Source organism: Ceratotherium simum, chromosome 16 (genome assembly GCF_057802395.1).
Source record: "Ceratotherium simum simum isolate JZ-2026a chromosome 16, ASM5780239v1, whole genome shotgun sequence".
In the NCBI taxonomy this organism is placed as follows: Eukaryota; Metazoa; Chordata; class Mammalia; order Perissodactyla; family Rhinocerotidae; genus Ceratotherium; species Ceratotherium simum.
This window is the reverse complement of record NC_141915.1, coordinates 54,170,861-54,188,381: the sequence shown is the minus strand read 5'-3', so window position 1 is coordinate 54,188,381 and position 17,521 is coordinate 54,170,861. Positions and strand designations below refer to the sequence as shown.

The following is a 17,521-nucleotide window of genomic DNA, read 5'->3' as shown; positions in this document are numbered from 1 at the left end:
TCAGTCTTGCACTGAAATTAATTGCCATACTACCTCTTAGTATGTAGATGTCCTGTTGAAAGTACTGTCTCCTTCGTAACAGGAGAACAATCAGATCTCAGTCGAGACTGCGGAAGTGAAGTACCCTCCTTAATAACTGTTTTCTCTCTTCGTTATATATTTGTATTTCCAGAGAGAATGTCTTTCAGACTCTTGTATACCCAGATGACTTGTTACCATTATTCTGCCAGAGCCTACATGTCAGACTTAGTAGAAACATCGCACGGTTCTGAAAGTCAAGAAATAAGTGATGACTTGTCTTACTCACAGACTGGTTATTTCAGCAGCTTACGTGATGATGTCACTGATGATCTACCTTGTAGTGTCAAGAATTAAGGTGTTGATAAATGCTGACAAAGTGTGAGCTCTCTGAACTGATGTCTGAAGTCCCAAGTGTTGTGAAACTTGGATAAGGGTTCACTCTATGCTTAACGTAACCCCTAACTGTAACTAGGGGGCCACATTCCACCACTGAAACTGGAAAGACTAGTGTGGCTTAGAAACAAATGGGCGGAGGCACCTTTAGAAGAAATAATGCAGTAGTATTTATTTAGAGAGAGAGAAAGATGTTCCCATGTTACTTAGTCATACTAGAGAGCCAACCAAGTTTGAATAACGAAGGCGTAGACGAGTCTTCTTCCTCACTGACAAGCTGTCTGAACAAGGAGCCAGGATGCGTCGGGTCATCTGCTTGGGAGAGTGCCGGGGGGACAGCCTGCCATTGCATGTAGAGGAAAGTGCCTTAGAGTCTACCCGAATCCTCCTGCCTGCTCACACCCTCCACTTGGAGTCCACACAGCACACACAAGCAGATCTGAGAAGCACGGATAGCTGTAGGAAGGGGGCTTTGCTCCTTGTCAAGGTTTGAAAAGGACATAGGGGACAGAATGAGATTTTATTATGTGACAGAACTAAAATTTGAAGATGAGGACTAGCATAGGAAAAGGGTAAACACATGTACCTCCTTTCCATGGTTTGTTCCTCTAATATGGATAGAACTGAAAGGTCAGTTACTTGAAGTAGAACTTGAGAGTTGTGGGAGGAAGTGACAGCACAGGCCCATGCTTACAGAGTGGATGGTTTGTGCAAGAACTGTTTTTTTTCACTACCATCCCCCAAGTTTTAAAACCAGATGTTTGAGGAGGATTTTGGATCGTAATGGGTTTGATGGCAGGGAATATGGAAAGGATGCGTTGCTAATATTTTGTCTAACAATAAAGCAAACAACAACTAAATGCTGTAAGAAGACAAGCTGTTTGAGCTCTCAAACACACGTGTACACAGCACAATTCAGAAATACCCAGGAGGACTCCTGCAGGCTTATGGATGGCAGCCTAATGAAATGAAACGTGTATTAACAAGAAAATGTAAAACTTCAGAAAGCAAATTTCCTTTTATTTCCCACCCAACTAAAAGAAATGGAAGATGAAACCATTACCAAAACAAAACAACAGTTTTTCCAAATAAGTGCAATCATAGTGCTGTGTTGGCAGTTAACTCTTTTAGCCTATTAAAAACAAGAAATAATCTCCATCCTGTCCTGCATATTTTCTACAGCCTTGGCAGCCTGAGGTACATTTCTATTATGAGGCTACTTGAGAGTGTAAATGGGCATCTTTTAAAACTTCTATTAGCTCAAGCTAGGAAAACCTTGTACTTCTCTATTGCGCCGCCATTAAAAGCAGCATTAGTGCATTGTGTCCTTGGGTTCTTTATCAGTTATTAAAGGGGAGCTGACTGGGCGGCTTGGTGGGAGCTGGGGGCAGGATCAACAGGGATGAAGCTCTTGCTCTCTGCACTAACCTGGGCTTTCGTTTCGATGCTTCTGCTGGTTGATTTGGCCTTTCGGGTGCTCGTCATGCTCAGTGGAAGAAGCCCAAACCTACGAGACAAGATGAAGGAATTTTGGTAGCACGAACAGGAAGCTTTGGGGCCCGGCAAAAGCCTCTTGGCATCATTACCTGATCTGACTCGATGCCAGTGGCAGTATGTTATGGGGTTCCTGGGAGTTGAAGGTACTGCTCCTGGGGGTGAACTGATTCTCTGTACCGGTAACCAGTCCAAACAGAACCTGTCAGACGGAGGCAGCAGAGTAACATGCTGGCTGGGTTTTTTATTGTCCAGTTAGAAAATCACTTCTTGGTTAGAAATCAATCACACTGCTTCTAACCATCATTTTGGGGAATGTTCCTTTGAGTATGTTAATGCTTCAAAATTACTTGTATCACTGCCCACAGGTCAAAATCTCAGAGGCAAATAGCTCTTTTATTCCTCGTTCTGAGGCCTTGATAAAACCTTAATAATCCCTATCTACAACGAAAGGGGTCAGATTGTGGTTTCCTCGAGGTAAGATTTTACCTAATCCTCTTTCAGCCCTTATAACTAAACTCAGCTATTGGTGTCTTACCCTCCTCCCAACATTGCCTCCTGGAGAATTAGCTGCTGGAGCGGGTTTATTTTATAATTCGAGCCTGTGGCACTTCATTCACACTGAGCATGTTTTGCAACTGACTTACGGAAGTTCGCTGCACCAGGCGATTAAGGTTGCTGTTGAGATGTGGTGTGAAAACATCCAGGTCAAATGGGTCAATGAGTCCTTCCAAGTAGTCAGCTACTTGCTCAATTCTGAAAAAAGGATTAGGATTATTATTCTCCACATTTTTAGGACAAAAACCAATTTTATGGTATTTTAATGCTATAGAAATCCTGGAACTGGATTTATTCTCCTTAATTGCTGGCTTAGTACCACTTGTCACTGATCAGCATACTTAAGTCATCCTCAGGAGTTGGAACCTGACGTGATGCCTAAGTCAGGTCCATTCCCTCCCCGTGTTGTTTTTAGGGAGAGCACTAAAGGCTCAAATTATACCCAGCAGTTGGTAGGCTGAGTCAGAAGAGGAATGAGATTCCACCTACTACACTTGACCGTGGAATTTATCCAGCAGGTGGCCACTATTTGTCTTGCTGGTAATATAAGCACTTAACTGTTTAAAACAAACAAAACTAACGTGCAATAAGAAGCTGACTCTTCGGTGGGTTCCCAGAAAGGGGCTATTTGCATTCGGAAGAGACTGCACTGGAAGAGCCAGTGTAGGGTGAGGCTACCTGGAGTCCTGTTTGCTACGGCCACTTTTCACCTCTTCACCCTTGGTTGTCAGAACGATGCTGAGATAACGCAGATCATAAAGCAGCTGCAGTGCCCGATTCTGGGTCATTGGAAATGCACCTTCTTTCTGCAAATGAATTTCCCGTCCCCACACATTAAGGGATGACTTACTACACGAGCACAACAAACAGCTTCATGTTTTGGTTGAGTTACAGCTTGTTATTTCAGAAGCAGAAGCTTTTTATACTCATATGGCCAGTTTACACTCACAACAACAAAAATAAAATATTACAAACTTGGTCTTAAAACTAAAAGCCTAACAGCAGGGAAGAGACCCCGCCCTTAAAAAAAAAGGCCTCGGCAGGGCTGCCCACTCTCACCACTCCTGTTCAACACAGTACTGGAGGTTTTGGCCAGAGCAATTAGGCAAGAAAAAGGAATAAAAGGAATCCAAATAGGTAACAAAAAAGTGAAACTCGCACTATTTGCAGATGACATGATTTTATATACAGAAAACCCTAAAGAATCCATTGGAAAACTATCAGAAATAATCCACAACTACAGCAAAGTTGCAGGGTACAAAATCAATCTACAAAAATCAGTTGCATTTCTGTATGCTAATAATGAACTAACAGAAAGAGAGCTCAAAAAGATAATACCATTTACAATTGCATCAAAAAGAATAAAATACCCAGGAATAAATCTTACCAAGGAGGTGAATGACCTATACAATGAGAACTACAAGACATTATTGAAAGAAATCAATGATGACATAACGAAATGGAAAGATATCCCATGCACGTGGATTGGAAGAATAAACATAGTTAAAATGTCTATATTACCTAAAGCAATCTACAGATTCAATGCAATCCCAATCAGAATCCCAATGACATTCTTCACAGAAACAGAAAAAAGAATACTAAAATTTATATGGGGCAACAAAAGACCCTGAATAGCTAAAGCAATCCTAAGAAAAAAGAACAAAGCTGGAGGCATCACAATCCCTGACTTCAAAACATACTACAAAGCAATAGTAATCAAAACAGCATGGTACTGGTACAAAAACAGACACACAGATCAATGGAACAGAACTGAAAGCCCAGAAATAAAACCACACATATACGGACAGCTAATTTTCGACAAAGGTGCTAAGAACATACAATGGAGAAAGGAAAGTCTCTTCAATAAATGGTGTTGGGAAAACTGGACAGCCACATGCAAAAGAATGAAAGTGGACCATCTGCTATCGCCATCCACAAAAATTAACTCAAAATGGATCAAAGACCTGAAAGTGAGACCTGAAACTATAAAACTCATAGAAAAAAATATAGGCAACACACTGTTTGACATTGGTCATAAAGGAATCTTTTCGGATGACATGCCTACTCAGACTAGGGAAACTAAAGAAAAAATAAACAAGTGGGACTTTATCAAATTAAAGAGCTTCTATAAGACAAACGAAACCAGAATCAAGATGAACAGACAACCCACCAGCTGGGAGAGAATATTTGCAAAACATACATCTGACAAGGGGTCATCTCCATAATATATAAAGAACTCACACAATTGAACAACAAAAAAACAAATAACCCCATCAAAAAATGGGCAGAGGAAATGAACAGACACTTCTCCAAAGAAGATATACAGATGGCCAATAGGCACATGAAAAGATGTTCAACATCACTAATCATCAGGGAAATACAAATCAAAACAACACTAAGATATCACCTCACGCCCGTTAGAATGGCTATAATCACCAAGACAAAAAACAAGTGTTGGAGAGGATGTGGAGAAACGGGAACCCTCATACACAGCTGGTGGGAATGCAAACTGGTGCAGCCTCTATGGAAAACGGTATGGAGATTCCTCAAAGAATTAAAAATAGAGATGCCCTATGACCCAGCCATCCCACTACTGGGAATCTATCCAACGAACCTGAAATCAACAATCCAAAGAGGCTTATGCACCCCTATGTTCATTGCAGCATTATTCCCCATAGCCAAGAAGTGGAAGCAACCTAAGTGTCCCTCGAGTGACGACTGGATTAAGAAAATGTGGTGTATATATATACAATGGAATACTACTCAGCCATAAAAAAAGACAAAATCGTCCCATTTGCAACAACATGGATGGGCCTGGAGGGTATTATGTTAAGTGAAGTAAGCCAGAAGGAGAAAGACAAACACTGTATGATCTCACTCATATGTGGAATATAAACCAACAGACGGACAGAGAAAACAGTATTGTGGTTACCAGGGGCAATGGGGGTGGGCACAAGGGGTGAAGGGAGTCATATATATGGTGATGGACAAACAAAAATGTACAACCCAAAGTATCACAATGTTAAAAACTATTAAAACATCAATTAAAAAAAAAAAAGAAGGCCTCAGGTGCTGTAGATGGTTATTTCAAAGGAAAAAAAGCTCCTTGTGTGAAGTAGAAGCATTTTGAGGAAGCTCAGGAGACAGGACTTACCTGAATTCTTTCCAAAATCAGGAGTTCGGCCTGTCTTAAACATGTTACTGATGAAATGGAATATACACAGAATGCTTCACAGCAGGTACGAGAGGAGCAGAGGGTTGGGAGACAAGAACCCCCTTAAATGAGTCCCTCGTGTCCACACCCTGGGCCCTGCAAGTCTGCCAACTTCCTCACAGCTCCCATATCTGTGTGACCACACTGGATCCTGAGGAAACTGAGAGGTCAGTGATCTGCCCAACGCCCGCCGTCAGCACATGGCGGGGCCCAAGCCGGAAACCAAGTCTCTGACTCTGCAGCTTTCCCCTTGCACTGAACTGCCTTCCAGTGAAGACCCGCTTGACCCTTGCGAATGGGTGGAATTAAACTCACAGAGCTGGCAGCCACTACTAATTAGATAGGCCGGGCGGAGTGACCCATAACACATGGAATCCTTGATGTGAACTGCCCAAAGCCAAGAAAAAGCTAAGGTTCTTATTTCTGTTTTTAATGGAAAAAAATTCAAACACCTACCTTCATCTGTTTTTCTTCTGGAAGTTTCTCATAGGCAGCTACTACTTGAACCATACAGCTTTTCAGCATCTCCTGCAGTGTCACCTTTGGCAAGGCATGGCCTCCAACCCGATTAATTTCCTGGCATAAGCTAAACAGGAAGGACTGTACATACCAGGACGGCTGAAAGAACAAAGGAACGTTGAGTTGCTAACCTGCACCATCAAATGATACGCGGTGAGCGTGGGGCCATTATCGTTATTAGGGTAACACTCCAGGACCGTGACCTCGCCAATTAGACCCTCTCACAGCAGACAGTTAGAGACACAAGGGACATTTGCTGTCATTCCCTTGGCGGCCTGGGCCTGACCTGGCAGGTGGCACTGTGTTTTACTGCTGTTGCTGCTTTCCCTTTAGGGTAAGTGGTTCACTAATTAGCACAGAGCCCGTGCTACAACAGGAAAGAATCATTAACTAACTTCTCGAACAGTCTGTTGTTTACTTTGCATCCACTTTGCCCCCACAGTAGAAAGTTATAAATATTACTTTCAGCTCTACTTCAGAAGCTGTATGTTGAATGATTTTCTTGTCTTTGTCCTTTCCACATGGCAGGTTTTTCACATGTCAGCCATGGGCTCTCTAATGCTGGCACTTGCTTACCTGTATAGGGAGTCGGATCTTGGATGTGACGCTGTTGCCAGACTCTGCTTCCTCCTGAATTTCTAGTTCATCCCAGCTGGTGGCCGTAGCCAGCACTGAGCCAGCATCATCTAAAAGTAACGACTGGGCGAATCCATGAGCCAAAACCTGGTAATAAAAGGCAAATATCCACATAGGCCACTCCGATCCTTTGTGTAGAGTTTATTTTAAATTACTAGAGTAATCTCGAGAACTTCTTCCGCTGCCTAGATCACGTGTGGGATGGTGAAGAACAAACATCACTCTTCTTTTGGCTAATTACTGGATATCAGCAATGGGAATTTTGTTGCTAACGCTACAAATCTCAGGGGCTATCTCTTAAGACATCAGTGGAGATTATAGGGAATGTGATTTTTAGGTTGAAGGGCAGGAAATATAGACCCCTGTCCAGGGAGGAGGTCCTTCATTCTCACCAGGTAGAAGGGAAAAAAAATCCAGGTTTTCTGTCTATAAAATCTAGGCTAAAAATGAATGGAAAAGTTTTTACATTTGCACTCTCTGGCAGAGATAAGTGAGAGTAACTGTATGAAATAAGAATTGTTATTCCCTTACTATTTAAAGACCTTATTGAGGTTGGCCAGCCTGGAATATGATAAAAGGGAGACAAAACGAGGACTCCCTGGTGAGCAGGGAAAGAACCCATTTCCATGCCCCTCACCTTCACAACCGCTGAGCTCCAGACCCGGTAACCCATCACACTCTGCTGGAGGAGGAGTTCCTTCACTTCCTGCCACTTGGCCTGCATAGGAATTATTTCCTGCGTTTTCCCCTTTCCCTGTTTTTTCAGAGCCCTAGAGTCCCTTGCTGGTTTCTCCGAGCTCCCCGATTTTCCCAAGATGCACTGCTTCAGGTGGGGACACAGTTCTCCCAGGGACTGGCAGAGTCTGGCCATGAACAGGACCGCATGCAGCTTGACACCACTGAGCACATCCTGCTGCCCTTGCACAACGTCTTCAATGCTCTGCAGCTCCGCCCGGATGCAGTCCGTGATGTGCTGGATGCACGCCACCGAGTGGGTCCGCAGCATGTCCTGCACGGTCCCAGCATCGGCGTATCTGTCAAAGGCACAGTTCCTCGCTCGCAAGGGGGAGACGTCCTTGGACAGTGACGAGTCACCAGAGGGAAGGTAAGCCAGGAGGTCCTCCAACTTAACCTTCAGTTTAGAATCGAGGGCAGAACAGAAGTTCTGTACACATGGGCTCACAGCCTGAGCTTTCATGGAGAGCCCACTACCAGCAAACTGACTCCGGTTCGCCACATTGACCCAGGCGGCATCGGGCGGCAGGTCATTAGGACTCTCGGACCAGAGGAAGAGAGCCATGTTATGCTCCAAGAGGATGTGCTTATTTGAGGTAGAGTTGCTGGTGCTGCTTTCAAGGTCCTGCAGAGCTGAAACGAGGAGCTCTTTGGAGCTCGTGGAGATGGAGTCAAAGCCTTCTTTGGTCAGAGTCTAAAAGAGAACGAGAACATAGCTCTCATCATGATGTCTTTCAGGAAATCTCAAAACACGAGCACCAAGTGGCAATCCATCCTAGCATTCCAAACGTTCTCCACCGTGCTCATTTGTTGGCAGAGAACAAAGTCATCACTGATGGACGTGGACATGTTCCTGAGCAACTGACAGAGGCCTGGTCTCTTTTTCAGCACCAGAGTCTGGATCTCTGTTCATTTCTACGGTTCATTTATCCAGAAGAGCCACCCCTGGAGTAAGTCAGCAGGGAAAGAATACACTTAGGAAGCGACAGGAGTCTCCCCAGACAGTCAAAGATCACACTAGGATTGGCCATAAAACAACTGGACCGTGTGACTTCCCACCTTACCTGCAATCGGTCAAGGAACAGTTGCTGCATCAAATCTTCCCAGAACAAGAGTGGCTTCTCCAGAAGCCGCTGACATATCACATCCCAGCTATGATTGGTGGACTCGTTGGTAAGTAATTCCCACATGGCATCCCGGATCCCTGCGAGAGCTTTCATGCTCTTCACATACATAAGCAGGTTGGTGATCCCATTTTTAATATCTTCATTACACCTGCAACAAAATCATTTTCTTTGGGACCCATGAGATTCATGGTTTTCACACTTTTATTAAGAAAAACAGCAGGACTCCATTTGAAAACCTCTTACCTGGGTCCCAGTATATAAATATATTTATCTGAGAGCATTTATAAATATATATAAACACAGCATTTCTGGCTCGATTGGGGGGTGGAGCCTGTAGCCCTTTTACCAGGCCTACCCTTGCTTCCCTGAGACATCTAGAAGGAAGTCTAGAGCCCTGTAGAATGGCTTCAAAAACCAATGCCTTAAATAAAAGTTCAGGAGTGGCAGAACTCTTACATAAAGAGAATTTAAAATCTTTTACATAATATTTTGAAAGACAAATTCCTCCTTGGTTCTCCCACAGTGGGGGCTAACCCACCATGAAGGCAGTGACAGGTGGCTGAGTGAGTGGCTGGCATGACCTAGGGGGTACCCAGAAGATCAGGCTTCTCCCTCATTCCTCACTGGCCCTTGTATGGCCACATACAAGGCTGCATGCATGGCTCCCCCAGCCTCGGGAAAGCTCTGGCTACTTACATGTGGATCCATTTCTGCAGTGTATCTTTCAGGTACTCCTGGCTGATGGGATGTGCAAGGGTTCGGAGCACTGGCTGGAACTCAACGATGGATGCTGGCAGGTGTTTGAACCAGCTGCAGAGCTTCATCTCCTCTTGGAGAACACCAATGCCCTTTCCTAAAGAGAAGGCCAGGTGAGAAGTAAATGGGCCAGCCTTTGAATAGCATATTTAAAAATGGACCCGAAGGAATTTCCAAAGATCATCTCTAGTCTTCCTCTGGGCACGCCAGACTGGAACTCTGAAATAAGGGGAAAAAGAAAAGTATAGAATATACTTTCCAGGGCCTCCCTCATCAGAGAGTGTGGCAGCCTCCCTCCAACTCTGGTCATCTTATTGGTTGAGAAGAAGACCAAGGACAGGGAGGAAAGGAATGAGGAAAAAGATAGAGGAAGAGGAACGCAGTGCTGTGCAGACCTTGACATTTTATAAGCAGAACTTCCGTTGTCACAAAACAAAAGGCGATGGTTTCCCTTTCTCACCATCCTCCTCCCTCCCCTGAACTGATGACCACTCGTTCTGATCATGAGCTGTGGTAGGTCTTTGACCTCTCGAGAAGAGGCGAGAAGGGCACAGGCCTCCGTGGTGCAACTCTAGGAGGCCCGTTCGTTGTATTCTGTGTGCCTGTGTGTGAACACCCTCTGAACTTGGAAACCCAGGGGTCCTTCTGAGGTCCCTTGTACTTGTTTTCCATGACAAAGCAGCCAATACTCACCTCTCGTGAGAGGGAAAAAGGATTAAATGTAAGCACTGAGAGGAAACCAAGGCATAAGGAAGTGGTCGCCTCGCTGAAAGATAAAGCAAGGCAGAGATGAGACTACTTAACACACAGCTCTCTCTGAAAATGACACATGGCTGTCGCCACACTCCGCTCCTTTCCCTTCTGCCTTTGGCTGTCTCCTCTGTCTGACCTTCATGTTCTGGAGTTTCCTGAGGCACAGTCCTGTGTCATCCTCTCTTTCTTACTGATGACGTCATCCATCCCCATGGCTTCAAACAACAGCCTTGTGCAGGGGCGCCACAGATGTGCGTCTCCGCCAGACCCCTCCCGTTCTGTCCCAGACCCACTGTTGCCTGCCTACTCCACATTCCACTCCAGGGTCTCAACTGTCTCCAGTGTAACATTTTCAAAAGTGAGCTCATCACCAGCCCTTTCAAACTAGCTCCTTTTCTAGTAAACTCAGACACTTCCCTTCCACACTCTGCACAGCCAACCCATTGCCACATCATCTCCTCATGAACAGATGTCCAAGTTGTCCAATCAGTTCCATCTCTACTGCCCCCATGGTCTGTCACCTCGGTCACAGCGACAACATCCTAAGTGAGCTCTCAGCATCCACTCTAGCCCCATGGGGATCCACTGCCACATAAAAGCCAATTGCACTTAATTCCAATTGGGATAAATGCTACCAAATAAGAGTACAGGATCCATGGGAACATATAGCAGAAGGACCACCAAACCTGGAAGGTCCTAGAAGGCTATCCATTATTCTCTGGATAAAATCAAAACTCCCCAGCCTGGTCCACAGGGCTCTGCATCATCTGGTCACAGCTCTTTATTTTTTGTTTTGTGAGGAAGATCAGCCCTGTGCTAACATCTGCCAATCCTCCTCTTTTTTTTTTTTTAGCTGAGGAAGACTGGCCCTGGGCTAACATCCGTGCCCATCTTCCTCCACTTTATATGGGACGTCACCACAGCATGGCTTTCCAAGTGGTGCGTCGGTGCGCGCCCGGGATCCGAACCGGTGAATCCCGGGCCGCCGCAGCAGAGTGCACGCACTTAACCACTTGCGCCACCGGGCCAGCCCCTGGTCACATCTGATAGACTGGCCATGTCTCTTCTCATGCTGCTCTTTCCCTCACCCAATACCTCTTAGCCTCACCTGCTCTCTTTCAGTTCCTCAAATATACTAATATCTTCCTTGCCTCCGGACCTTTGCACATTCTCTTCCCTTTCCTGGAACTCTCTTCCTTGCCTTCTTCTCCCGACTAACTCTTATTCAACCTTCACATTTCAGTTTAAATGTCACTTCTCCAGTGAAGTCTTCTCTGACCTTGGTGAGGTCCCTCCATTCAATGTGCCCAAGTCAACTTGTACTTCGCCTTTATAGCAATGACCAGTATTGATATTAAGCAGATATTTGTGTATTTGTGAGTTCAATATCTGCCTCTACCACTAGACTGTGACCTCCACGAAGGTGGGGGTCCATATTTGTGCAGTTCACAGGTGTACCCCCAGAGCCTGGCACAGTAGCTGGCAGATGGTAGATGCTCAGTAAATTAGCTGAACGAACCAGAGAATAAAAAGGGTGGCTAAGAGCTCACCAGTAGGATGCTGGCTTGTGATGGTCTCCAGAGTTGAGAAGAGCAGGCCACACGGCAGGGATGGATCTGGCAGGAGACCTTCTGGTAAAGTGTAGAAAAGGGCATGAGCCTGGTTCAAAGTGGTGGCCAGCAACTCCACTAATGAGCAAATCTGAGCCTTGATACCAGCACCTACGAAAAGAAGCCATCCTCTTTTAAACAATTTCTTTTAGTAAAGTTGAAAATAGAGAATGCTCTGGATGCTTGTCTCCCTCAGCCCCTCCTTCTCCATTCACATGTTTAAGGACCAAATTTTAGAAAAGAGCCACACCCACCATGGTTCGGCTGGTTGAGAAGTTTCTGAATAGCTGCCTTTCTGGCCAACAGGAAGTCTGTTAGGGCCTGGCGAGGAGAACTCTCTTCTAAGAGCATTATGGAGCACAGGGCCTCAGCCACGGCTTGGTCAGACACAGCTTGGCATTTGAGCAGCATCTTGCTTTCGTGCAGAATGGCTGACCTAGAGCGATGATGACAAAGGTCAGCAGGGAATTTTTTACATCTTGGGAGAAGAACCTTGGTACATCAGGAAAGAAGACACGTTCCATAAAACTGTGGTGGTGAAGTGCGGCCATCACCAGGGAAGATCTTTACACTGAATCCACTTACCGGAAGTGGCTGGCCGCTGCCACCTGCCGGATGAGTATGGGGAATCGGGAGAGGACGGGGCTGTATCGGGAACTAGAAGAATCCAGCTGGAGCAGGTTATGAAGGTGGCAGCAGAGCAGGTAGAGCTGTGTGGCGTGCAGATACTGAGAGGCCTCCATCGAGCTCCAGATCTTCTCAGGAATTTCTAAGAGTAGCTTGATCTGGGCAGCCATGCTGTAGAACTTCTCCTGGGATGGCTGCTGGGGCTGCAGGGAAAGGCACAGAATGAAGTCAGAAGAACAAAGGCAAGGTCAGTGTTTGGCAGGCTTGGGGAGAAATGCGGGGTTATTTTTAGGTTACAAAGCCTTCATTAAGCCTGATTTGATGCCACTCAGCCGGGCATCAAAGTTCAGTATAGCAGAATTACTGGAGTCAGGAGTGCTGTACAGCCCCACTGGTTTTTCCTATCAGTTGTGTGCACCTTTGCTCAGCCCCATGGAGAAGCCAACTTAATCTGGTCATCTCACAGTCTGGTTATCAGTGACCCTCGTAATGTCTCAAGAGCACGGAGCCGTACGGACCACCACTCAAGTGAGCTTTCTCCTTCCCTTAGTTATGATGTTCCGCCTTCCTACATTTTCTCCTGCTTCTCTCAGTGCATCATGGACTTCTTTGCTGGCTGTTCCAAAACCCTCCACCAAATCTTCGTCTGGTTCGGTTCTTGTGCCTCTACTCACTCAGTCTGTCCTCTTACTTCAGGATTCTCTTCCCTCAAACCTTACCTCTCAGCAGAACACTACTACCACATCATTATTTTTAGTTCTCACCACTCCCCTGAATCTCATTCGAGCCCTTCTGCTGCTACCTGGTGTTTCACTGCCATTCCATAATCAGTGTATGTAAAACTAAATTCATCTCTCTATCAAAAATTTTAGCCATCTTACCTCCCTATATATCTTAGCATATACCACCACTCTGCTTCCAAATTCCCAGGAAGTTCATGTCCTTCTGATGGTTCCGTGGCTATCGTACTATCTAGCTACCATCTGTTATCACTTCCATGAATCTAATGCAGGTCATTATCATCTCACACTTAGATTATCCCAAAACATCTCACGTGTGCTGTGTTCATTCTCTACCCACTCCAATCTATCCTTTTCCTTTGCTGTCAGATTAACCTTCTTCAAAGGCCATTTAGATCACATCTTTGCTCAGTTCTAAAAGGCTCCTCACTGCTTAGTATCTTAGCCTAGTGGTCAAGGATTTCCTCTCCTTTCACTACTTTCTTCCAGGGGCCCTTGAATCCCTTGGTTCTCATGTGCGGGGGAGAGGGGTGATTTCATCCCCCAGGGAACATCTGGCAATATCTGGAGACATTTTTATTATCACAATAAGGGAGGAGGGCACTACTGGCACCCAGTGGGTGGAGGCCAGGGGGGCCTGTCAACATCCTACAATGCACAGGACAGCCTCTACAACAAAGAATGGTCCAGCCCCAAATGTCAATAGCACCAAGGTTGAAAATCTCTGCTTTAATCAAACTGATACCTGTTTTTAATTGTCTTTACGTATTCCAGACCCATATTCCAAATCTCACCTGTCCCAAAGGCCCCTCCTTACTGAAAAGAACCCAAACCTGAAGTGATTTCCTTTAGAATTCTTCTGGAAAATGAACACAATTATTTTGGGAATCAATCATCTGTTATCCTAAAATGTTTTTTTCTGCTATTCTAAATTATTTACATTTTTATTACCAACTTTCCATGGATTTAATTCCTCCACTAGATGGTAAGATCCTTCAGAGCCAGAATTGGGGGACTTCTGTTTCTTTATGCCTTGAACACAGAAGCCACTCAAAAGTTTTGTGAGTTTGACTGAAAATAAATCAGATATAACAACGATAAAGCTAAATACATTTGTAAAGTCAGGCATAGTACAAGTTAGCTTTTTAAGTAACATTGAAGCATGACTCAGTTATAGCAAAGGCTGGCCACCTACCGTGGGACAGGTGTTAAATGCACAGCTTACAGAGGGACAGACTCTCATTTCAAAAATTAGCGAAGTATTTCCAACCTTCTATGGTTCCTTTGTGCAAGCCCAGCCTACTGACCAGGATTCTTCTAAAACCCAGGTTGTTTTAACAAGTTCCAAACTGGAGCTAAATTGTACTTTTGCAATTTCTTCTTCCATGGGGCTGTAAGGTTCTTCTCCCGGGTTGTTAAGAACAAATTCCTTCTTTACCTTTCTCACTCTCCATGACGGTACACTTTGTCATCCTTAAATCAACATTCTTTAGGAACACAAAATGCTGCTCCAATATAAGGACGTGTTTAGGGCCGCATCCTTCCACATCAGGTCTAATCATTAGTTTGGGGGGAAAGGCACTTAGGATATAACCTGATTAGAATAACCTTACTTCCCTAAAATGAAAATGTTCCACTGTTAAAAGATGATCGCTTGATGGCTGGTACTATCCTCCAGCAAAGGGCAGAACAGCTCTTTGGGATTGTGGAAGTTATTCTTGGGAGTGGGGTGGGGTGCGAGGAAGACTAGGATGAGGAATAAACGACTTGGGAGGGAGGTGTCAATATAAGGGAGAAATCTGTTCTAAGAACAATGTCAGGGAATGAACTGAACTCAGTAGCGAGAGAGATCTCCGGCGTTTTCATCTAAAGTTGCAAGGGAGAGCCCAGCGCGCCCGCCAGGGAGGTGAGGGCATCAGGGGCCGGGAGTCAGGAAGGCTCCTGAAGAATCGGCCGGACGGCTTTTTAACAACGGATCCGCAGCCTGTGAAAGGACAGCGGACATTCGCCCCTGAGGAGGGGACGCCCAGAGCGGCGGCAGGCTCCTCCCCAAGTCGGGGAGGACCGACGGGGGCGGGACCGACCCCCGGGAGTGGGAGGGCGGGGCTCCGGGGTCCCGGGCTGACCTGCGGGTCCCGCGGCGGCCGGGGTGCGGCCGAGCCGGCCTGGCGCAGACGCGCGCAGTACTGGTCGGTGGCCTTCACGGCGTCCACCAGCCCCTCGGCGCAGCGGCGCATCTGGCCGATGGTGTCGGCCGCCTCGATCAGGTCGCGGTACCGCTCGCCCACCATCTGCCGCAGCTCCTCCTTCTTGTGCTCGATCTCGGCCCGAACCTGGCGCTCCAGCCCGCGGATCTCCTCCGCTCCATGCGTCTCGAAAAGCGCCGCGGGGTCGCGCAGATCCAGCCGCTTCAGCGCGGGGGACGCGGCCGCAGCCGCCATGGTGGACCCCTCGGCGGTCGGACAGCTCACTTCCGCCCGGCGGCCCCGCCCCGCGGCCATCTTGGTTGGGGGCGGAAGCGCTGCCTCCCCGCTGGGGCCATGCTTGTTGCGGGCGGGCGATGGGTGGCGCCGGCCCTGAGCGGCATCTTTTTAAAGGGAGGCTGTGGTTACGTTAGATCGCCCAGGCTGACCGTCTGTCTGCTGAAGCCCTTTCCGGCGCAGGCGGAGTCTTTCCTCGTCGGAGTTAATTACCGTAGTCAGGAATCCGCCGTCTGCCTGTAACGCTGCACCGGGCCGCTCGTGTCCCTTACTAGGCCCCTGCGACGACGCGATTGCACTCTCGGCCGGCCCCCTTCCCCTCGGACACCCGCAGCCGCCCGGTGTCCTGGACCAGCTGGGAGCCGGGTGGACGCACAGGGCTGCCCGTGGGTGCTGGACTGAATATTCGCTCCCTGTGCTCCCTGCTGGTATCGGCATGCAGCCTCCTGTGGCGTCTTTGTTATTCGTTATTTTCTATGGTCATTAAACCAAGGCAATGTTAGAGAAGAGAAGAAGTTTGAGTCCGTGTTTGTTTTTTGGAAAGAGTAACTTCACGGTTGCTCTGACCCGGGCCGGAGCGCAGGCACAGGCTGCCCCTTTAGGGGATGCGTGTGCGCTTGATGTGCTTCTGTTTTCCTTTTGTGATTGACTCGTTCTTTGGGGTTGTCGTTTTTGTTTCAAACCAATGTTTAACCACTAACGATGTTTCCCAGATATAGCCTTACGTTGGCACCAGCCGGGGGAGGAGGATCGTGGGCGGAGAGGAAAAGACCATGACCATAATGCCTGAGAAAATATAACGCCTAGGGGGTAGGGGGGCGCCTAGCGCTGACTCAGTAATAATAAAACTTGGAGAGTATGGCTTGTTTTTAAAAGACATTTATTATGGAAGATACACCCATACTAATGTAGAGAGAATGGTATAATGTGCCCACCTGCCAGGTTTTACATTTACTAACCCGTGGTCAGTTTTATCTTATCTATATCCCTACCCACTTCCTCTCCCACACACCACCTCCCAGACATCGAAGAATTTCAATCTATAAACAAACCATTCATTTATAATACTCTAGTTTACTTCACAATAGCCTTACAATGTAGGGAATATTTTCATTTTACAAATGGATCACCTGGGACCCTGAGAGGCAAACTGATTTACTCAGTAATGATATAATTCTCAAAGTCCACAAAATTATGTGTCTGATATACACATCAGCCCTGCAAGGTAGGTAGGAATAATTCTATTCATGACAAAAACCCGGAGAAGCTTATTTATACCTGCCCAAGTTACACAGCTAAGTGACAGAATCAGCACTGGGACCTAGAATTTTGAATTCCTGCCTCTTGCCTTTTTTACTTTGCCATACAACTGCCCACAAACTCAAAATCCTCCGTATGGCAGGTCTGCAATTTGCTGTCCCTGTAGTCCCATTCTGTAGGGAACACTTGTTGGTGTTTGGCTGCCCAGCATCTGCAGAATCGCCTTTCTATGTTTGGGCAAGTCACTTCTGTATGGCAACATCTTTTCGCCTTAAAGCTATGCTGGGATCGGCCAATCAGACAGAACCACCTGCGACTTTCAGTGGAGAGCTGGTGATGTCAAGAAGCAGGAACAGAGGAGATTTCATTTTGGTGGCGGCAGAGGTATCACCTTCAACATCACTCTCCAGGGGAAGCACCCAGCTGCTGGTGCTGGCAGTGGTGCTGGTGGCAGCTATGGGTGACCACAATGATGTCCTCACCAGAACCACCCTGTGGCATGCTTTGCCTGGATTCTGAGTGTTTAGCTTCCTTTTATTATTGTCTGTCCCCTAAGCCTGCTCCCTCAGCTTTCCCAGAGATTCTATGAGCTGTCCAA

The 17,521-nt window shown here is 46.5% G+C and overlaps 1 protein-coding gene across 2 annotated transcripts; it reads right to left on the bottom strand.

Moving 5' to 3' along the window:
• Positions 1 to 560: 560 nt before the first annotated feature.
• Positions 561 to 15,659, bottom strand: COG1 (component of oligomeric golgi complex 1). 2 transcript variants are annotated; one of them, XM_004432709.3, is made up of 14 exons: positions 15,310 to 15,659; positions 12,402 to 12,646; positions 12,071 to 12,252; positions 11,757 to 11,927; positions 9,394 to 9,550; positions 8,635 to 8,845; positions 7,473 to 8,264; positions 6,776 to 6,922; positions 6,137 to 6,298; positions 3,145 to 3,272; positions 2,556 to 2,664; positions 2,001 to 2,110; positions 1,843 to 1,921; positions 561 to 754 (listed from the first exon to the last, which is right to left on the bottom strand). In XM_004432709.3, exons 1-14 carry the CDS (start codon positions 15,622 to 15,624, stop codon positions 617 to 619), a joined length of 2,946 nt encoding a protein of 981 aa, XP_004432766.1. In that variant the 5' UTR covers positions 15,625 to 15,659; the 3' UTR covers positions 561 to 616. The 2 variants fall into 2 exon arrangements, with proteins under 2 accessions (XP_004432766.1, XP_087297625.1); XM_087441499.1 differs by lacking the exon at positions 2,001 to 2,110.
• Between the last annotated feature and the right edge of the window lie 1,862 nt (positions 15,660 to 17,521).